Source organism: Cyclopterus lumpus, chromosome 11 (assembly GCF_009769545.1).
Source record: "Cyclopterus lumpus isolate fCycLum1 chromosome 11, fCycLum1.pri, whole genome shotgun sequence".
NCBI lineage: Eukaryota > Metazoa > Chordata > Actinopteri > Perciformes > Cyclopteridae > Cyclopterus > Cyclopterus lumpus.
In genome coordinates, this window is record NC_046976.1 from 11,064,443 (window position 1) to 11,088,570 (window position 24,128).

The window sequence follows — 24,128 nt, forward strand, 5'->3', positions numbered from 1 at the left end:
ACAGTATACTTTATGATCCTGAAGTGAAAACAAACACAGCTGTGCTGTGTGATCAGGTGTATTGACATTCAAGATGAGAGGGGACACACGGTTGTCTACTTAAAGGAGCACTGCACTGATCTTTCACATAAAGGTCAGTTTACTATTAATGGAGAGTACTCAGTTTTGTATAGTTTCTTCTATCGATCTGGAGGAGCATTCCTAAAAAAAGAACCAGAATGAAATGTCATAGCAATGTCAACAAAGACCTCAAAGAGCGTTGAGTTGGATGTTACTAGCGTTGTGAAGGGTGTTACTAACCAGGGAGGCTCTCACGTAAAGTCAATATCTGTCATTTAAAGTCAGGATAACTTGGCCTCTTTACAGATTTTCACAATTCTTTTTTGGGCTTTGCAGTTTGAGTTCCCCGGCTTTATGAAAGTGCAAAAGGCCATTTTTTCACAGCAGCCATTTTGACATGTCATATAGCAGGGTAAACATAAGTGTAGTTGATCAAATTAATTATGGTCTTATTCTTTTTAGTGTGTCACAGCCATACCAGTTTTCCCAAAGCTTTCCCAACAGTGAAATGAAAAGAGAATGCCCGTGGCTACTTTCTGTTAATAGTCCCACCGAGCAATGCGTCACATTTTATATCATGCAACACTACACCTGAGTTATTGCTGATGCAAAGTAAAGGTGACTTATAAGTGTCTGAAATCTCAATTTACAGCCCAGTAGAGAGTGAGTTAGTGAGTGGTTGTTATATAGGGAGTAGGGAATGAGTGTCAAAGGGATTGATTTCAAACACAGCCGTAGTCTCAGTTTCTGATTTACTGTTTGTGTTATTTACTGTGTTGAGTGATTAAGGGGATGTGTGAATGAGTGAGATGCCAAAATGTTTTTGACTCTCCTGCTGGTTATTTTTTAATGAACTAATTTATAAATTAAAAATCCTCTCTTCTCTCCAGTTCCTGGCATCAGTGTGAGGCCGACATCGGCAGGTGTGTCCTTCACTACAGAAGAGCCCCTCCTCCTCTCCACCACGCAGGCCAATGGCCCCGCCCCCTCCGCCTCACCTGCAGCTGAGCCGAGCCCCAACCCGGAGGACCCTATCATCACCCCGATGCCCACTGAAGCTGATGGAGAGAGTGGTACATTCTGGGAAAAAGAGAGTGAGCTGGAGAAGGAGAGAGAAAGAGAGTTAGAGATGGAGAGAGAGAAGGAGCAAGAGCAAGAGAGGCAGAGGGAACTGGAGAATGAGAGAGAGAGGGAGAAACAGTTGGAGAGGGAGAGAGAGAGGGAACGAGAGAGGGAGCGGGTCCGAGAGATGGAGAGAGAGAAGGAGAAGGAGAGAGAGCGCGAGCGAGAGAGGGAACGTGAGAGAGAGCGAGAGAAAGAGAGAGAGAGGCAGAAAGAGCGTGAGCTTGAAAGAGAGAAAGAGCTGGAGCGAATCAGGGTCGCCGCCCAGACCACCGCCGCCCCACGATCGCCTGCAGCCATCCCAGTGGTGACCACCAACCCGGCAACCAGCCCAGCAGAAAGTACGACGCCCTCTGCCGGTTCGGACGACCTGAGCACCACAGAAGAAGAAGAGGATGTCTACCTGTCGCCTGAACCCTCAGCTTTTTTCCCAGGCTTTGACATGGAAACCACTACAGAAGATGACATGTCCACTACAGCAGAGACCACCCCCGAGCCAACGACAGCTGCACCCGCCACCACCACTGTCAAGACCAGGTTCCCCTTCAGGCCCAGGGTTCCCATGACGACAGGCACTCAGGCGGTGCCAACAGAGGGAACGAGCCGTCCACAGCAGCCCACAACTACACAGGTGAGACTGACAGGTAGATGTGTCTATATTTGGTCTCATCACCCACCACAAGAAAACACCTAACTCAACAGCAGGGAGAGTATTTTTCATATTCTGAACAAATCCCATGAAAAGACCAAAATCATTGACGCAGAAGTCCGCTTTATACTTTCACTACTGATGATTGTAACGAGGATTTAAATCAGCAACTATTTGATGAAAGAATAAGTGAATAAGGCCACACATATGACCAAGGACTCGCTTACTAGCTCTGTACTAATGTGCTCATTACGCTCGGTAACAATAAACTGTTCACCTTTGATACCAAACACTTCTGACTGCCCCTTTAACATTGACATCTTAATTATTTACAGACCAAGGTAGTTTCTCCGATTGCTGTGCTTTTGTTTCTTTGCAGCTGTCCTGCATTGAAGCATGATGCATTTTTTACAGTTGTCTGGTTTTCCACATTGTAATCAAGCTGCCAGATTTGTGTGTATACCCGTCTGACAATATGAGACTTTCCACTAACCAGAACATACAGAGGCTCATTGTTTCAAAGGAGAACATACGCCATGGAAATGTTCTACGTTTGTGTTGGTTTGGATACGTTTCAGAGTCAAATGTGATTACATCAAATGTAGATTTCCGGTTGTTAGTCTAATTTTTCTCTCTCTGTCTCAGGAGGGCAACAACGAGGCGGGTGCTGCAGGACCGAGTGGAGATTTCGAGATCCGCGATGATCATCGTAATGATCTTGGTCGAGGTATAATGCCAGTGGATCCTGATCTGATCGGCAACACAGTGGACGGAGGAAGCTCTGCCGCCCAGCTGCCGCAGAAGAACATCCTGGAGAGGAAGGAGGTGTTGATAGGTAAGAACACCTGTCAATTAAGTAAATACTAAGGATGTTTTTGTACATTTTAGTCCACATTGTTGTCATGCAGCTCCGTGTTAGTCAAATGAACCATTTGGTAGCCACCTCTTAGATCAACGGATTACGTTTCCCTGTTGCCTCCTGTGGTCTTTCCTGCTTTGTGGGAGCGGCTAAAATAAACCGGCATCACCTCGCATCCACGTAGTGCAGTTTCATCACGATAACTGAATGTGCTACTCAGCCCCGTTTGACCCGTTGAGAACGAGCAATCCTCTTCTTGGGTTATCCAACCCCTCCTTTTCCCCTCTTTTTCCCATAAAGTTCCCTCTGGGTAATCCAATTTATTTTCAAGTGCACCTCCCTCTCCTCTTCCCAAAGAGCTGCTGTAGAAAGTGAGCGACCAGCCAACATGCCTCACCTGACTGGCTCTCTGTTTCTCCTTCAGCTGTTCTGATTGGTGGACTGCTGGCGGTGGTTTTCGCTGACTTCCTGGTCATCGGTAAAGAGCAGGAGGCAACAGACTTTAGACTAGACTGTCTGTATGATAGAACCATGTCAGACTCATACATTCATGTATCGTGCTGTACATGTATAGACACTGTATTAACTTTTATCTGTGGGAGTAACATGTTAAAGAACACAAGATAACACCGTTGACATGTCACACTGATTCAATCTACTTTGTGACACATTTTTTCAGGTGAGAAAGCTAAAATATAAATTGTTGTGTTTCCCTCATATTGTTTTTCACTAAAAGCTATTGCTATTCAGCCTTTCGCCCTCCCCAAACCTATACAATGCGTCACAGAACTGTGGCAGGTGCGTCACGATTCTAACAAGACTAAATCTAACAAGAGTGAGATGTGTGCATGTTCTTCCTGTGCTATTTGGGGTTTCTCCAGATTCCTCTCACAGTCCCAAGACATGCAGGTTAGGTGAATTGCCTGTTGGTGTACAGCCCTGCTATTCTGTAGCGACCTGTCCCGGGTGTCCAATGGCTCCAGCCTCTTTGCGCCCTTATAAAGGATTATTGGTAACAGATATTGGATGGATGGAAATCTATACAGCCATGCTACAGGGCTGTGGTATTATGGATTTATAGTCAAGTAGTAACTACAAATGGTGCACTTGAAAGTGTGTAAAAAGTCCAAAATCACGATTGTCTTCTACAGAAAAATCACGGATTGTAAAAGTACATATTTATGCACAGTGTAACACACAATATTCTCTATCTGACTAAATATTTGTTACTAGTTTGATTTGATTTGAGTCCAAGAGATATTGTGAAAAGTCAAGACAAGGGAATACTTTTGCAGTGACAGTGCATGATGAAAAGTTACATTATTCTAAATAGTCCAGCTTTGTACTCTCATATTGGCAGAAATGGAATAAACAAAGTAAACACCTCCCACACAAGTAATAGAAACAAAGTGTTCCTCAAGCATTTTGGATAATTAACAGTTTGTTCTCCGTTCTGGCATCGAGACCGATTAGTTTAACGAGGGAACGTTTTTTATTTTCCATTTTATGACCACACAATCTATTGCACGCAGCAAGAGTTCATTAGCGATGTGTGCAGAAGAAGGTGGTCAAATGCAGCTGCTGCAGTTTGGTTATACCGGCCCCATTGGGCTAAACTACCATCGAGCACTACAGGGCTGCAATTTAGCACAACGGTGTTGGCCTCTCAGAATGTATGTTGGCACATTCAGGCTCATCAGTCTTCACTTAGCAGCTAGGTGATAGGGATGCTGTGGTAGTTTTGCTGTGCTTTCAGACTCGCAGCGTTTGATGTAGTAGTGTGGTAGTCTGCAGCAGGATATGGCTCTAATAGTATTTTAGTGTTTTCAGGATCTGTAATGTTCTGTTTTTTAATATATCAAACCCTCTCTTTCTGTGTTCCTTCAGCGGTGATAGTGGGAGGAGTAGTGGGCGCCTTGTTTGCGGCCTTCCTAGTGATGTTGCTGGTGTACAGGATGAAGAAGAAGGACGAGGGAAGCTACACACTAGAGGAACCCAAACAGGCCACCGTCACCTACCAGAAACCAGACAAGCAGGAGGAGTTTTACGCATAACATTCAGAGACTGCCAGAGAGACGGAGAGAGTAATGGAGAGAGAAAGAGAGAGAGAAGAGAGAAATATACTCTAAGCCCCCGTACTCCTCGCCCTCCTCCTCCTCCTCCTCCTCCTCCTCTTCTTCTTCGTTGCCTCCCCCTCGTCTGCTTGCCTCTCCTCATCCCTCTCTCCTCTCCTCTCCAAAACACTTGAGAGCGCCTCTCTCTCTGCAGACTTGAAACTTTCTTTTCAATGAAAACGAAAAAGAGGAAAAAAATAAATAAAAATCCAAATATATTCTGAAAAAATAACACATACACATGAGATGTTTTTAAAGTAAATGTTGTTATTAATATTCTACAGATTCTCTTGTTGTGTATGTACTGATATGATTATTTTGTAAGAAAAACAAAACGAAACACAAGCTCTTAACCAGTGTTTTCCAGCACAAAAAAAGTTCCTCCTCTGTTATTTTATGGAGCGATTGAAAAGGCGAAAGTGAAAAGGGAGAGGAGAGGGGCGAGGCGAGCAGAGCGAGACACAAAAGAAAAAGAGAGCGATGGGCTCGACTCTGCCCCTCACCCCCCAAAAACACACAGAGTGTCTGGTTGGCCGCACAGAGCCCAGGGTCAAAGGTGAGAGGAAAGGTCTCTTTTGTGCCTTCCATCCCTCTGCTGCTCAAAGACGCATACGCACATCCATACAGCCACATAAACACATGCTTGCACACATGGACATGCATACATACACACACACACACACACACACACACACTTGTATCTGCTCGAAGGTGGCTCGGACCTCTCTCTCTGTGCTCGGCCAACCAGAAAACAGTGCTCAACCCTCAGTGTGTTTCACAACGTCGAGGAGCCGCTGTGGGAACATTAGCTGGTTAGAGGTTTGCTTTCGCGGTCAATCTGCTCCTCTAAGCTGTACAAAGACTAGTTACGGATAGTAATAACAACCAATAATATATCAATGTTTTGGGCTGGATGGTGAATAATAATAATAATAATACCGTAATAATAATACGTAAACAGGAGGATGTGTATTTATCAGTTTAAAAAAAGTGTATATGTAAATATCAGCATACCTTTCTGACATCACTAATCATCTGCATGATCATGAAGAGTTTTTATTCATCACATCCGTCATCACTTTAGATGAGCTGTGCTCTCGTCAGCCACATGAACACACACACACACACACGCACATGCACACAAGTGCAGATATATAACTTGCTGTGCATTTAGATACACCACACAGATAAGTATACTGTTAATCATATCATTCAAACCCATTATCATCACTGTCATTGTGATAGTCATCACTTGGGATACGAGCGAGATCAGGTGGTTTCAATATGTTATTGATTAGTTATCGATCAGTTGCCGGTTGGTTTAGAGTTTGGTCCCTTTTGTGTAAAAGCACAACTGCGTGTCTAGTCATCACCTCATCTGATAACCCCCCCTCCCCTCCCCCCTACACTCACCTTTAGCATGCCTCACTTTCTTTTTCTTCCACCATTGGCTCTCTGTTTGGGGATGGGAGGGGCCTCTGGGAAGCAAGGGGGCCTTTAATGAAAAACCAGGAAGTGTGAATCCATGCAGGAAGTTGCTCCCAGATGTGCTAATTCAGTCAAAATCTTTTGTCAGTAAAGCTTTGGTTATGAGTAAGAACAGATTTTGAATTAGTGTTCATCGGGTCAACTTTAACCTGCTGTTAGGGTCTTTTCGGGGAGGGGACATTGGGGGACAGGGGTTCGGTTTGGGAAGGGGAATGTCAGAAGGAGGGCTGTGCTTCTATCTAAGAGATTGTAACAATAACCACACCAGTGCGACTGGGCTAGTAGCTTCTATTATACTCAGTACTGTAGAACAAACATGCATGGGAGTCAAAACTATACTAGTCTGGGTGTGTGTGGATGCCTGTGTGTGTTTGTGTGTTTGAAAGAAAAGAGGGGTGAGTTAAAGTTGGAATGTACTGTGGCTGAGTGTGTGTTTACCTACTCCAGCAGTTCTCACGCTCTTCCACAGACAGGTAACACACCTCTTCCACTCATGTGTGTGTATGTTGCCTGCCCCCCTCGCCAGTGTGTGTGTGTACACCTCATCTAAACACGCCATGTGTGTGTATGCCCGAGTGCTTCACCTTGGTATTTCACAGCAGACACTTGTGTACACTGACTGGCCTGTCGACGTGCGTGCGAGTGTTTCGTCTGCTCACTGCTGAACGAGGGGCAGCTGGTCCCTCACAGTGGCTTTCACACACACTGACTGTGTCTTTTCACTGTCCGACTGTCTGCCTGTCTGTCTCTCTGCCGCAGTACAGACGGGCAGACAACACGCCACTTTCTCACAGGCAGGAATGATCTTAACACGTACTGTCTTTTTTAAAGTGACTGTCAAAGTGTAAACATGTGTGTTTGTACCCATCTAAGCCTGCGTAGCCAAATGAGACGTGTGTGTTTGTGTGTGTGTGTGAGAGAGAGAGGGTGGATTTGTACGTGTGTAAGTGTAGGTATGCATGCGTGTTAGTGTGTGTGTGTGTGTGCGTGTGTGTGTGTGAAGCCCAACGGAGGCTATACTACTCTATGTTTGCCGTTCCCATTCCTGTTTTTATACATTTGCATTTTTTTAAGGCTGAGTTTCTGTCATTGGCTGAGTGAGCGAGAGGAGGCGGATCCTCCACGCCACTGCCCTGTCACTAATCTGCCACTCTGTTCCAAATAAAAAACCTGGTTGGGTAAATCTCTCCTCTCTTGTATTCTTTCAATTAAAGTGGATACATCAATATACTGATATTAGGTGGACTTTGTTACCTTTGGAAAGATCCAGGCTGTTTCCCTGGTTCCAGTCCTAATGCTAAAATAAGCTGTGGCTGGTCTTGTCATCTCACACCTGGCATTTTGCAAAATGTCAAACTATTCCTTTAAGTGCAGTGCACTCACCAGAAAACCTAGACACCAACTAGTACCTCTGTCTTGGAAAAATAAAACCTGCTTCTAGATTTTCAGGGTTTCAGTTTGCGTAATTTGATTTGATTTGATTTAGGAACTTGCACCATGTGAGCTCAATATAAACTAAAATAATATTGATTTTGACTCTAAAAGATAAGGCAACCATACCAGACCCACTTAAGTTGATATTGTACTTTTAGTATGTACAATTGATTGAATTACAAAAACAATTAACGTGCAGGGAATTTACTGGGAATTTATGGAGCCTCTCGGGGTCAAAGCAATTCATTAATATAATTATATTAATGTCCAGGGTGTACCCACCTCTCACTCAATGTCAACTGGGAGATACTCCAGTCTCCTGCAACCGTGCTAAAGGATAAGCGTGTAGATAACGGGTGAAAAATACCTTACAGAATTAATCACAACAATTTTACATTTTAGGAAGCGGTTGTCACAATGTATATGTATGTATAATGTAATGTTGAATATAAAGTGTGGCTATTAGATCAGAATGCCCTGTTGGTGCTTTTGATTATCCCCACAAACCTGTACTTGTCAGAAGAACTGCAATTTTCAACACAAGTACAATTGCTTTGACTTCATCAATAGTACTTTCTCCAGCCCCTTATTAAAGCTGCAATTTGTAAAATGTCTCTACATAGATTAAGTCTGTGACTTACAAAAAAAACCACATTTCCTTATTAAACCTCTTTTGGTGCATAGCCGTGCAGATTAGATTACCTTTATTCGCCCAATATCTGTCTCTGACAATTCTACTCCTTAAATATGTTTTGTGGTGCTCACATCAATTATGACATTTCAGAAATAGCAATTGTCCTGGATCCTCTTGCTAATCCAGAGATTTAATCGCAATTTATCTTGGTAGAAAGTACTTCCAGCAAAAACTGTTGTGAGTGTAAGTCTGTAACCAGGACACACTATTGTTGAATTATTGACATGTGATATTTCAACAATGTGAGCGTTACAAATGGAATTCCATTTGTTTCACTTTGCTGAGGTGAAGGAATAATTATCAGGGACAGAGATCTCAAAACTTAAGCATAAAAAAACAACACAGCTTGCATTACAAGACACCACCGTGTGGGCAAAATAGTGTGTGATTTGGGTGAGCTGGATTTGGATCCTTGGTCTTTGACTCAATTTCCTCCTGGTGCTGGTTAAACTCAAACTTCAAACCCAGGATTTGTTCGTCACTCAGGACTCAAAATGACAATATATTTGAATAACATACATTCTAAAGAACTTGCATGCAGACATGAAGTCTCGCTCTGGTGTTATCACATGCCAGCAGCTTGGCCTTCATACCAATTCTGCCCCAGTAACATTACACACAACCCTGCATGCCATGGTACTCTCTGACAGAGCTACTGTGTGTGTGTGTGTGTGTGTTTGTGTGTGTGTGTGTTTAGTTATATGTGTAATTACAGCCTCTTAACAGCCTATTTACACTTGCTGACCTCAGTAGGCCCTCATGGGAGAAACAGACCAAGATGTTGTTATTCTTAAGCCATCGCATTGAAATATACTTATGAAGTGATTAGATAAACTGTCTGTGGGGATTCGTGAGCACACAGGACAGACAAATATTCTAAATGTGCTTCAGTTTATATTCTCTGCATCAAACCAGATGAAACCAAGGTCACCTGATGCAGAGTATGAGGGAGTCTGCAGGCGGCCTTTCCCGGATTGAGAGACGACAACAAGCTGTTCTGGCCTTGGAGCTGCTGAAATGGAAACGTGCCTCTCACAGGGGATGAGGGGGGTTTAATGTGAGCCCTTTTCTGTTTGGGAGGGGGAGAAAAGAGTAGTTGAAGCTGAACCGTTGGGTTAGACAGAAGAAGATTCAGGTGCCTGGGGTCCAGTTAGGACCCCATCTGGTGGGTAACTGCAGAAAAACTGAAACAAGACAACCTGATTTTAACCTGAAAAACAAATAGTAAGATGTTATATGTTTATTTTATTCTACATGGCGTTTTGTCTTGTTTTAGACCTTTGTGGAATAAGAAGCTCATCATTATATATCTTCAACTTACTGATGGATCACAACATTATTATTGGAAAGAAAAGAAGAAGAAAAAATGTTGTCTTCACAAACTCCTTTCAGACTTTGCATTTATCTTAATGCTTAATCTTTTGCATGTCTTCTTGTAATTTACTGCACATTTTCACATTTAAGGCCTTTATTTACTTTATTTAAAAAAAGAAATATCATCCGTATTTAACAGAGTCAACCTCCACTGAAAACCCCAAACATATCATAATGCGTTTAAGATCTTTTATATACAGTTAATTTTATAGCAATATGATTCACAGTGGCATGGTTATTTTTAATTGTAGGCTTCATAGATTTTTCACATTTTATCAGCTACAAAATCTTATAACATAACTGTAATAATAATAGTACATTTTATCAAGATCCTCCACGCGAGTCCCAACAGAATGAACATCATTGTGGCACATGAAAGTGATACGATGGAAGGTATAGAGCAGGGAAGGGCTCAGTTTTTAAGTTACGCTACAATTCGTTCACACATTGGCATTACAAACACATACCAATTCCACGAATTAAAATAATCCATTACAAGGAAAATGTACCACAAGTAAAAGTACTCTGAAAAAATTGCGCCTGCATATAATCTTATGACATTATTTTGTGATATACTGATACTAATATCAATACACAAGCTGCATTTGACTATTTAAGCTGGTGCTATAGTTTCAGGTTGAACAACTTTATAAACAGTTTAATATTTCATGCAGTGGTTCCTAACCTGTGGATCAGGACCCCTCCTTGGAGTCACAACATACATCTGGTGGGTTGTGAGATGATTATTGGGGTAAGGAAAACTTAAATTATGCTTTGACTTTTCTTCAATCTTTACTTTGTAATGAAATATATTATATACGATTGGATCTCTTTACCTATTTTGTCCTTGAACTGTTATTTAAATGAAACCATCTGGTTTAGTGAGAAGTTTCTTGAGGAAATATTTTTTTAGTGGAGCTGTTTTCTAAGGGGCCCTACACCAAAAGAAAAATGTATTTAATCTTAAATAATGTGTTGTATTCTGTAAACGTATCAAATGTTTTTTTTATTTTATGTAACATCTTAATATGAAAAGTAGCTAGAAGATATAGCAGCCACGTTAATTTCGCAGAGAAAAGAGCAGTACATGGAAATACGGATGGAATTGTAACTTTTTTGTTGTTGATAGATTTAGATTAAATGGATTGCTGTCCATAAATTATCAGCTCAGTAAACTTGTACATGTGGATGTATTCATTTAAAAAAACAAATACATTGATTTAGTAAAACAGAGAGTCAGACTTCCGGTCACATTCAGTGAATGCCAACACTTTTCTTAAATAATGTACATTGAGGGTAAAACGTAACAGTTTGTATTCATACTATATACAGACTGTATCCATAGGTTTTGATTGGAGCTGTTCTCTTCACTGATTGGCTGTCTCAGTTTCACCCTTCACGCGATAATTCTCCGTCACACACTGCTGAGGGAGGGAGGATAATCAATCAATCAACCTCATTAGCCTCCAGTCCAGGAGCAAATCGCTTCGTGACCCTGCGTTGCTTAATTGATTATTAGTAAAAGTTTATTGGTTCTGACTGTCGCAATGGAGGAAGACTGTGATGTAGCTGAAGAGTTTGGTAAGGACGTTTAGGCTGACTTTTAATTGTTTTATTGGTTTATTGGCTTGCTGCGGCCATTTTCACCTGTCGACCCAAGACTTTCTTTACTGAACTTTTGCGTCATTTAGCGTACTTTGAAATACTTTATAAGCGTCCTGGGTGTATTTAAAGCTCTTAATCTTTCCTGTGAGGTGCAGCTCCCCTTGCTGCTCAACTTCTGAGACAATTTAAGAATTTAAAACTCGGCTATTAACATTCACGACCCGGTGTTTGTAGATGGGGACAGGGTAGCTAGTTTAGCTGCAGCTAGCCGCTCAGAGTTAATTAGCGGTCAGGTGAGGTGGCTCGAGACGTTACACAGCTGGGAAACTAATTAAGTCACCGCAGGCTGCAGCTCCTCGCGAGGACGACGTTTATCAGGTTTATTGAACCTGCAGGTCACCGTATGACTCATGAAATGTGAAACATATAACTCCAACATTTTAAGCCATTTCTTACACTAGGCCCTCTTTAAAATGAAATTCTCAATATTCATATAGCTTCAGCTATATTCACTGATATAAACAATATTTCTGTATCGGCTGTTATTAAATACACAGGTGATGAGTTCATGTCTTCCCTAACACATGCCCCATGAAGTCCTAAACCCAACATGGGAAAAACTTAATTTACATTTTACATAAAAATTAAGAAAGAAGGGAACAAAGGAGATTACAAAAATATACCAAAACAATTAATAAGAACATAAAAGGGATATGATTGATATTTCTAGAAGAAAGGATATAATACACTTCATTGAAAAGTAAACAGAAAAATTTATGTTTTTAGGGAGCCCAATTCAGCAACTGGGAGCATACAAACTATAGACGGCCTCACAGAGTTTTGAATTGAGACTACAGCAAGAATAAAAGCGACAGATGAGAGGGTTGTATCTTTTAACCATATCTTATGGTGCAGTGAGGCAGATCAATACACCTTATAGTCAGTACTGGAAGCTAATTAGGTGATTTAAGTACAGGTGCAATGTGCTTTCCCCCCCTCTTAGTCCACGTTAAAGATCTGTCTGTAGCATTCTGGTACACGTTATACAATTGCAATGAACCTTCTCCAGGTCTGATTTTCAAGTGTTTTAGATACAAAGTAGAAATAACTGACCCCTTGTTGTCTAAAAGAAAATGGCTTTACAGAACCTGGACAAAACAACTTTTACTTTACTTCATTGCAGACTGTTCACGCCTTTTGTGTGAGGAACTGGAGGATTTGGAAACAAAGATTTACCAAGGGAGGAGGACGAGGCAGGGGGAGGAGGTGGAGGAAGAGGAAGCGTTTCATCAGCGCGAAGATGAAGAGGCAGAAGAGGAGACAGACCGAGAAGAGGGGGATGAGGCGAAAGAAAAGAAAGTTGTTGTGTCAGTAAAGGAACTGATGGCGACAGAGGGAAAAGAGGAGGATCAGGTGAAGCCAGAGACTAGGCGTCGAGCGGAGGAGGCACAGCAGGTGCAGATTGAAGACAATGAGATTAAGAACATCAAGGAAACAATCACTGATAAGCCAGAGGACAAAGAAACAAAAAGTCTCGAGGAGAGAGACGAGAAGAAAAAGAGTTGGAAGAGGCAAGGTAAAAAGCAATGTGAGCAAGTGAGAAACGGGAGAAGTGTAAAAGATGTTAGTGAGCGGTTTGAGGAGAAGGAGAGTCAAATACAGGAGCTGTCAGCAATAATCTCAGAGGAGAGCTTGTCTCTGTCGGAGCCTCCCATTGGACTGATGAACAGTTGTGACCTGTCTGATCCTGTCTACCTGGGTTGTGGGGGTACAGGGCTGTATTGCCCTCCGGCCCCTCTTCCCCTGCTGTACTCCTCACAACCCCTTGTCTCGATCCAATCTGCACCTCCTCAGCCTCACGGGACAAAAAGGCCACACAGCCCTCTTCTGCCTCACAGTCTCCACCAGCAGGGCCCACAGCCGCTCGAGGTGAGAATAGACGCTCATGGTTTATCAATCACTGTGAACTTAAAGAACACTTATGAACATTGTACCTGCATTTGTTTACAGATCCTCTTAACTTGTTAACACACACACTTTCCCCCCTTTATTTTTCCCTTAAAAGATAACACCACTTAGCCTTGTACGCATAAAGATTTGTCATACTCGTGATGCACAGTAGTCATGTGCTGATTGCAGATACAACCGCAAGCTCCATAGACCGTATAAACAAAGTGGATGTAGTCACCGCAACGATATCCATTGGTTTGCCAACTGCCGTTTTAAAGCCTCTGCTTTAGTATTTTGGCTGTCGCTGTCTGGGTTTTTTGCAACCAGAAATGATAAAAGAGGGTGGAGCTAAGTACAAAACGCGAACAGCTCCCAGACCAGACAACGCCACAATCTATCAATTACAAGGTAGCCCTGCCATAAAGCATGCCCTGCGTCATTGTCTATTTTACGCTCAATAGGACTAGAATTGACTAACTGAACAACATTCTGTATTGAAGAAGACTTGCAACTAGTAGCTGAGACCATAAACTCATGTTTACAATGTTTACTGTAATACATCAAGTGAGGGGTTGGCTCATTTTCTCAGACTTTCATACACTCTGACTACTTTTTGCAACTGGAGGAGTCACCCCCTGGTGGCCAGTAGAGAGAATGCTGGTTTAAGGCACTTCCTTATTGGCTTCACTTTTCAGCCCCTGAGGATGCTGCCTGTTGGGTAAAGGGATAATCCTTGAATCGGGCGGGCCAAGTTAAAGAAATAATCATTTCTGATTTGAGTTGGGCAGAATCAATGAAGAAAATATGAATTACGTTCTTTAAGATGTGTTTAGCGTCATTTTTCATAATGAGGATTACCAAAAAATTAAGAACTTCCTTTATTTAAAACCAGCCTACTTCAGTGTAACATGTCATCATGCTTACATGTATGACAGTGTCTAGTGCGGGTCTCTAACTTGGAGAGAATAATTCCTTTTAAGTGGATTATTTATGCGTACATGCAGATATTTAGATGACGTCAGAAACGTGCATTTCTAGTGGACAGTTTTTTTATTTTGAAAGTAAAAACAATTATGCAGCAAAACCGGAGATATACTTTATTTCAGTCCACATAGCTCTCTTTGTGCAACTTTCTTTTTACTGCAGCACTTCCTAGGACCAGTGAACAGCCTTTTAAAAATTATAGGCATCATAAAAGTAGATTTTTTTTTTGTATCAGTTATATTGGATCACATAATATTGTACCACTTAGTGCATCTGTATCACCTTGTGGCAGCTCTTCATTTAAGCTTTAGGATGGTTATATATTATCAAAATGTTCTCACTAAAATGTTCCATTGGCTGCACCATTTAATCCCATAGGAATATTCTGCTGCTTCATTTTAGAAAAGTTTCCCCCAATATTCATCCAGACAGATTATAGATCTTTGGAAACATTGTGATGTTTCACTTTAAAATAAACTTCTGTGGGTCTGAATTGTTTAGCAGTATAGGACGTTTAACCTCTTCAGCCCAAAAGACACATTTGCAAGATCTCCAGATTTCTAATAATACATAATTTGTCATGTATAATTACTGTGTAAGTATGAATCATTCACACCTACAACCTTCTGCAATATTAACGATGCAGCTGTGAAAATGGAATGGATTTGAATATTTGGCTTAGCGTGTGGTGTAGTGTGAAGCACGAGAACAAGCACATGTGGAATTTTATATTATCATTTAAACTAACTGAAAAATTATGAAATGGGGAAGAAAAAAAAAATATATAATTTGTCAGTATGACTGTACCTACACTATTATAGATAAGTACACATACATAATGCTGAGAAATAGCGAAACATTTCATTTACCCAGATTTCAGGCCTCAACTTCACTCTTTACAAAATAAAATGAATGAGGAAAACAAACTTATACATTAAAATCACGCCTTGGACTGTGAGTGCATCATGGTGCATGTGGGTGGTTTGATGCAGCTTTTCGAACCAATACAGGGAGCGCTGACAAGTAAACTGAAACAATTGTTGATTTATTGACTGGCAGGGGGACTCGTTAAGATTTTATTGATACTGCTTATCGGTTTGGTTCCTTATCGATACTCTTAAAAAATACAATTAATTTAAAAAAGAATCAATATTGCTTTATTATTCATATGTAAACTAATAGTATTTCTTATTTTAAAAATAACTTATATAACAACACAGCTGCTCCCCTAATTAATAACTATGTATCAAACACATATACACTGACAGACATATTCGTTACCTAAATCTCTTTGATGCTACTGTTGAGAAGCAATAACCTTGGTAACAGCCCTCTGACTCTCGTCCACCCTCTCCTGTGTCATCTTCCCTGTAGCGGCTTGTGTGAGGGTTGGGGGAGGTTTAGTTTAGTGATTAGCTTTCATTTATTAACCTGCTCTTATGATACAACTTTGTATGGCATCGCTAACGTTACCTGCAGTGGACAAGGATGGACGGCTGCTCGACAAACAGTTGAAAACTTTTATGTTCTGCTTGTTGGCCAACTGTTTTCATAGATTCCTAATATTTCCTCCCTTACTTTTTGAAGGTTTAAGTTGCATCTCAGTATCTACTGGAGTAAAATTAAGCCACATGTGTGTCTCACGTTTTACTGAGCTAGAGTCGGTGTGTGCATCAGAGTAAAGCACGGCTCCGACATTTTTGACTTTTTGATAAATGTGATTATTCACATTCGATAATTTAAAAAGTAAATATATGGTAAATCATACAATATTTACCTTTTCATTGAATTTGACTGAGATGAGGAAATGTTTATCTGGGTCATGACAGATGGAGATAACCCAGGTCTACTCCACCCGACGCTCCATTCGCTTCAGCAGCCGAGGTCGTGGCCGTGCTCTGAGCTTCCCTCTGCTGCCAGGATTAGAAAGTGTGGATAGCCGCCTGCATCCCCCTGCACCGAAGAAGAAAAGTCGAACGCTCTACAGTACTGGTAACCGAACAGTCAGTATGTCCAGCTGTGTCCAGATTTAACTATGCAAATTGTTGACCTTCACTTTGTGTGTGTGTGTGTGTTTGTGTGCATGCAGAGCAGTTAGACCATTTAGAGGCCTTGTTCCAGGAGGACCACTATCCTGATGCAGAAAAGAGGAAAGTCATCGCTGCTTCAGTTGGTGTCACACCTCAAAGGATTATGGTTAGAAATGTACCTGAAATGTACCTTCTGTCCCCTCCCCTCTCATCCAGTTTCCTTCCATTTTCCTGCACAAGCCTCCATTTTTCCTGATTTCTATATTATTGTCCCCCTCTGCATGATGCTGTGAACCAGGTCTGGTTTCAGAACCGCCGGGCTAAGTGGAGGAAGGTGGAGCGCTCCATCACAGCAAGGGTCGAACACAAACAGAGTAGAGGTGGATGCAGCAGCCCCCCGCAGTACCAGATCAATCCCACCCTGCCCACACTCGCACCCAACAAGTATTACAGTTATATCCCTGTGTGCCCTCAAATGGTGAACATTACTTGTTTTTAAACATAATTTGATGTATGACAGATAGTTATGTTTTTCCTCTTTTTCAGTAGGGGAGCTTTTTCCAATCACTTTGCCACTATGCTGCCCCAGCTCGCCCCTGCACCACCTTCTTTCCCGAACCTGTTCAACCAGACTCCGCCCTCATACAGCAATTTGCTGGCCAGCCTCAACAGCCCAGGTGTTAAAATCCACATGCATTTACACAATTAAATGTACTGCTCACTGTGAGGTCATTGTGCTCCACAATTACTATTCAAAATAAGTTTGTTTTTTTATTCGGAGGAACTTTCCTCACACCAAATCCACATTTGCAACAAAAATGCTAATAAACATTTTGATTAATTAAAAGAAATTGATCACAATTGTGTGTTCGGCATGCTGATACAAAGTCCCAAAAATATTTCCCATCTCTGTTTTTGCACAATTTAGAAGTTTGTAACCATCAATTACAGTTTGTAGCCTGAACAATCATCCATTGTATTTTCTTTAGGGGAAGCAATAACTTGATGCTGGGAGAGTTGAGATTTAAACTTGGCGCTCAGTGGACCTTCACCCTGAGATTGTACAATTCTCCAGAAACCAGACCAATGTTTTATCTGTCTGTTATCTCCAAGGTCAATCCAGAGTGAGAGATGTGGGCCAGCATCAGTTTTCATCTCAGGGTGGGTTGGCAGAGTACCACCCCCGCCCCATGCACAGCCCTCCCCTCTTGCGTCGAGCCAGTCTCCCTTTTTTCACAACGACTTACAACCCCGCCAACCCAACTCCGCCTCTCCTTAACACCCTGGCTCACACCCCACCTCTGTTCCTGGATGCCCTGGAGGGAGGCTCCGCCTTGGCAAACCGTGACACCCAGTCTCTGCAGACTGACACCAGGTCAGCTCAATTCACAGCAGACTGTGACATGTATACTAGATGATGATTTGAACAGTGACAACGAGTAGTAGAGATGACAGGGGGACAGGGGCTGCAGACAGGAGCAGAGATCCTGTGAAATACTGGTATAATGATGCCTTAGATGACGGTGCCTGTAATAGCGGGGAGTCGGTTTCAGCTGGTGTTAAATATTTGAGAAATCATGCTGAGAGACATCTCGGTTAGTAATTGCTTTGTACAAAATGTTGTTTGTTTGACTACAATTATGTATCACAACACCAAAAGAAATCCCCTAATATCAGATGATACTAAAACAAACACAGAATATCAATAATGCCTGCTGTGAAGAGACTTAAAAGGTCAGTTCACCCAAATGTTAAAAATACCTTATTGTCCTTGGAACTACTAATCAACTAATAGATCATTTTCTTAATTACATTACATTACATTACATATCATTTAGCTGACGCTTTTATCCAAAGCGACTTACAATAAGTGCATTGGTTGACAGTATGTTCTGTAGAGTAACTGGGACATTCTGCCAAAAAGCTTTCAATACTTACACTGTATTGGAGTGGCAGCAGAAGTCTCAGGCACATTTTTATTTGTCCAATACTGTGTTTTTATATAAAATACCTGAAAAATGAATGGCATCTCTATCAGCCAAAAGTTAACGTGTGTGTGTGTGTCCCCTCAGTTCTCTTTTCGACTTTGGGGAGAAGCTGGACTACCTGACCTCAGGTCAGCAGAACAACCCTCTCTCCTACCAGCTGCAGACCTCCTACTCCTCCAGCCAGCCCCAGCACCAACCTCAAGCATCTCTGCCCCGCATGGCCTACCTCACCCCCTCCCCCTACCTCACCCCCAACCCTCCAGATTCCAACCCTACCTCATACCTGACCTTTGGCCCTGGAGGAAACTCCACTGGGATGGTGACCTACTCCACTGGAGGCCACGCTTACTTCCAGTCCCAGAGCACCGGACAAATCCTGCTGCAGTCGGCTGGTCATCACAGTGAGTCTCTTCTTTTTTGGCGCCACAAAAATCAACCAATCGAACATCGTTTTTTTTTTGTTTTTTTCAAAGAACCAGATATGTTTTGATGTAGTTATTCATCTTTATTCCACAGAAGATTTAACTGGAAGAGTTTCATATATATCCATGCCTTGGAAGTGCCAAGCTGTTAGTCACTAAACATAGTCTATTAAAAAAAAAAGTTCTGGACTCCTGAATGCCCCCCCAAAAGCCCACTCTTCTTTTATGTTGCAATTGCAATCAAGGACCACATTAACTGATATGCAATATGTTTTTATTATTTTTCATTTACCGGTAAGCATTTGTACCTTTTTATTGATTTTAGACTGTACATGTGGGGAAAGAGATGGAAGACATGCAACAAACATGGAAAGCTCTACTTTCATAGTATTCATCTTAGCCACTCACGCACTGGAACGCCCCAATAAAAGGGTTTATTGAATATGAAACGTATGAGTAAATTAGATTGGCAGACGAGAATGGTGGCGCAGGATGATTACTGCGGGATGGGGAAGGCTTTGGGGAAGAGACACAATAGCTCCTGGGCTTGCCAGACGCCATGGGGATCAATGAGAGAGGAAAGGGGGAGTCTTGGAGGGGCACAGAAAATGGGAACTATCAGATACGCAGGGCAAGTAGACATTTATAGAAATATGATGGGAAGAGGGGTGTTTGAGGTGTGTTCCTGCTCATGAGCTGGATTACCTCTAATACAGCTCAGTCTCCACATCTCTGGTTGAATCTGTGTTCCCTTGCAGGTGGTGTCACAGCATACCAGTCGTACCCGTGGGGTAGCATGTACAGTCAGCCAGCCATCCACCAGCGTACTCAGTGCCCTCCAACTTACTCCGGCAGCTTGGAAGGTGCTCCAGATCACCAACCGCCCTCCTCCACCACCCTGCCACCTCCTTCATTCTTCACCCGGGCGGACCACGGGTCCTCACATGCAAACTTCCAGTGCTTATCACACACCCAATCACACACATCCACCAGCTCCAGCAGCAGCAGCAGCACCGCCGTCCTCCCTCCTGTGTCCACTCTGCGGCCCTCTCGCCTCAGAGCGGAGATCACTCCAACCAAGGCTGCATCCCTGCTGTCTTCTCAGGTCAGCCCTGCCTCTCCAGACAGCTCTCCGGTGCCCCCTTGTGTCAAGATTGAGTATGACAGCCCTCGAGAGATTCACAGCCACTTCCACTGCGAATTCTCCCCCATACAATTTTGACTACATGTTTGTTTGTTTATTTGTTTGTTTGTTTGTGTGATTGAAGTATTGGTGTTTAATGTATCCTGTGTAAATGGGAGTATTTCTGTATTTGTATTAATATTAGGATGTTCTCAGTAGAAATATCAATGTAGGCTGCGTGGGCTGCATTTAGCTTGGCTGCAATAAATGCACATTGTTCTGTTAATCCTTTTACTTTTGCGTTTAACTCTTGTTTTTAAATTGGCAGTCTCCATCATTTTATTATTCAACCTATTATTGCTCCAGGGACTGTTTTTATTGAGACAATTTTGTTGCATGCCAGACTGAGAAGGGTGTGGGAGGTGGGTTAATAGCCCAATTTAATTGTTCTCCTCATCCCCATCAGTGTATCCATGCATGTTCACAAGTCATGAACATTTTTAATTAAGTATTAATTACAGACACACCAGTAAGCCTTGATACAAAGTTAGAAAATGACAGAGAAAGGCTGAAATAAGAGCAGGCACAACTGTGGGCACAGAGTGAAAAATACTTTATTTAGTCTGCTTAATTAACATTTATAAACAGTATATAAACATAACAAATGGTTAATAACACTATAATATAGTTTAAAGCGGATGAGCACATGATTATTGTGTTAATGTATTTGTCAACAACTACACATCCTTCATAATAGGCTGGTAAGCACATAGTGAATCATAATATATTATATAAAAAAATAAGTTTTTAATTGTTGACATATTGTACTTTAATCATGTAAAAATATCATTACATCCACTTACAACTACTAATAGTCTGTTATAAACTATTCAGGGAATGTCTATGCTAATTTTGGGGACTTAAAATAATGTGTTACCCAGAAGCATAACTGTATTGTCCATATTTTAATGTGGTTAATTAATAAATAAGAATTAAATACAGATGGACCTCTCAGGAACACTCTAATGAAAAATGGTGGTGATGATGGACAAGTTACCTTGTGTGCTTATGATTAGCTGTAAAGTAAAAAATCAGGTTGTTCAGGATATTTGGTGCACAACTGGATGGATAGATCAATATTTTATTAAACCCCAGAACATCCATAATATTATATTACCATATTATAATACCATAATAATATAATGAGTATATTCTTATTATTCAGCTTTATTTGCTTATTCACATGGTTTCCTTGTGACCCGGTTAACCATCCACAGCCCTGAGGCTGGGAACCTCTGATATGCTGCTTGTCTGGCTTCAGATCTGTCTTGGGGCCACACGAGGGCACTGCTCTGTCATGAGAGACGACCGCATGCTGGGATTTATTTTGACAGCATGTCGGTTTCTCAGGCATCACTCCATCGGGGGATGTGTGACGGTCACTCATCCGATGGAGGGGAAACAGGACAGAGTCGTTTCTAGGGTAGAGGTATCCTAGACAATCACTGATACAGCCCCACATCCTTAATCGGTGTCGCCATCTGCTGTGTTCCCACACTAACTGCACTGCCCGCTCTGTTTATTCTTAGTATGCAAGTCAGTAAGTGTAAGTGCTTGTTTTCCCTGAGTTTAGAAAAGACGTTTGAGACCATTGTGTCATTTTTGCTCTCAGTAGTGCAAGTAAAACACAAAAGTTTCTTGTTTTAACTCTAGTTAATATTCCTGTTTCGTAGTCCTGCTGTATGTAAAATAAAGTTTGAAGTAAAGCTTGGATGATGATGATGTGGGAGTAAGAGAAGGAACTGTTTGATGAGAGCGAGGAGTAGGTGGCGGGGACCAGGGGAACAGATAAAAGAGGGGGGAGACGGAGGAGTGAGGCAGTGTGTCGGTCTGGGAACAAGGGAGGAGAGCTGAGATGAGCTGTTGCTATGGGAGGAGAAGAGGATGATGGGTGGGCTCTGCCAGCAGGCGTAGGAGGGAGAAGAAGATGGGGATGAGGAGGGAGGAGTGTTCGGAGCACAGGGGGTTCTGGGATGAACAGAACTCTTGGTTATGTAACTGCTGTATTTGGGTTTTTAATGAACCTCTCTCTTCCTGTTCACTGGCTACTGAGCTGTTACTGTTGGCAGGAGAAGCGCAGCATAAACACACACACACACACATAAAAACTTCATTTCTCAAACTCTCTTCCATAAAGAAACACACAACACATTCATTTCAGGAATGAAACCCTGAGTGTGAGAGCTCTATTCAAACTCAGTGTAGCAAGATTTCGACACTGGATTTTGGTTGTATTGGTTGAAGTCTATCACTGTGTATGTGTCGTGTGTGTCAGCACACACAGTTTCATCTTTCTTCACTGTCATGTGTGACTGAGGAGGGTTTCATGTCGGTTTAACTCTGTAATTAATTTTTCCAGGAATTCTGTCGTGAACAGAGAGTGCTCAGAGCACAGCTGAGAGGCATGTGTGTGTAAGCACATATATATATATATATATATATATATATATATATATATATATATATATATATGTATATATGTATATACTATATATATATGTGTGTGCATGTATGTGAGAGGGTGTGGAAGCACAGGTATGGGATGCTTTGGTCCCCCCAATTTCACCGTGTCAATATTTACTCTGTATTCTGAGATTTGAAGAAAGGGAACTTGTTTCAATATTTATGGATGTGGTCAAACACCAAGTCATCGCAGTCTTTCCAAGCCCTGGGACTGTTTACACACACACGCACGCACAGGCGCACGCACGCGCACTGCTTTGATACAGTCCAGTAATGGTGTTTGTTGACATTAGTGGATGAAGCTTATTGATATAACTGATTGAAAGTAACAATGTCGGTTGTGGAACAAAGCTGAAACGTGGTTTGGAGATCTTTGGTTCTCTGGTTCAGGTGGCATTAGGGTGTTGACGTTTGTTTTGTAAAGATACAACAAATAGACTTGTGTTGGGTTTGGAGGAACAGGGGACACGAGGGAGAGCGAGGCCGGGGAAAACAAGAACAACTTACAGGATAAAATGAACAGACGTGCCTGTTCAAAAGCTGTGTAAACATGAAGGCAAACAGGGGAAGGCCCAGATTTGACAGAGATTAAATATCTCACCTCACAATGTTGATAGTAAGTAGAATATTTTCAGATTTATTTGAATGTGGCCTTGTGTAAAGATGCTTAATGGTATGCAGTGTGGCTGAGATGGAGGAATGTGTTTGTTTTAGACTTTCCATTTACAGTAAAGGTCTCACAGTGCTATTGTGATGAATATCCTCTAAATTGAGCTCTCTATTGGCAATAAAAGACGTCTTTACAGGAACATTTCCCTTTTCAGTAAAAAGCAAATATGTTTTGTTTTTATATTAGATTTCTGGTTTACTACTGAGAATGATTTGTACAAGAAGAAAAGGGAGAACGTGACTGCTTCTGGGGTTATAGTACATTTGCTAAAGGTATTTGTGAGTGTGAATGTCAAACCATTGTATTGGTTCTGAATATTATGATTAATAATCATAAACAACAATTTTGAGAATCGATTAATCTAGGGCTGCAATTAAACCATTTTAAATTCTTGATTAATAAGCCAATTATTTTCTCTATTAATTGATTAATTGTTCTTGAAAAGTCCCATTGCAATTTCTCAGAAATCATAGTGATGATCTTCAAATTGTTCTCCAACCAACAGTTGAAACCCGTTCATTTTTCAGACTGTTGCTCAGGCAAAAGGAAATTTCTTGTTGGACAAATTATAAAAAGTAATCCTACTAATATTTTCTGACATGGACTAAATGATTAATTGAAACATCATCATCTTTAGTTAGCAGCCCGCCTTTGTAAATTGGAACTGCCCTATTACATTATAATGCGGAGTATCACATACAGCAGATTGACATTTTGGTCATATTTAATTTTTTACTTTATGGCCAGGACATGAGTCCATCTTTATAACTCTGAACACGTGTACTAGATAACATCCATCCATCCATCCATCCATTTTCAATACCGCTTATCCTCATTAGGGTCGCGGGGGCGCTGGAGCCTATCCCAGCTGACATAGGGCGAAGGCAGGGGACACCCTGGACAGGCCGCCAGTCCATCGAGGGCACATGTAGGGACATACAACCATTCACTCTCACATTCACACCAATGGGACATTTAGAGATCAATTAACCTGCAGCATGTCTTTGGACTGTGGGAGGAAGCCGGAGAGCCCGGAGAG

General features: G+C 41.8%; 1 protein-coding gene across 1 annotated transcript in view; it reads left to right on the forward strand.

The window, feature by feature from the left end:
• Positions 1-7,480, forward strand: part of sdc3 (syndecan 3) — a 33,507-nt gene extending 26,027 nt beyond the window's left edge. The window contains exons 3-5 of the mRNA XM_034544726.1: positions 951-1,813; positions 2,477-2,666; positions 4,578-7,480. Of these exons, the coding sequence (XP_034400617.1) occupies positions 951-1,813; positions 2,477-2,666; positions 4,578-4,744 (1,220 nt within the window). The 3' untranslated portion in view covers positions 4,745-7,480. The remainder of the gene's footprint in view (positions 1-950; positions 1,814-2,476; positions 2,667-4,577) is intronic.
• Positions 7,481-24,128: the final 16,648 nt, after the last annotated feature.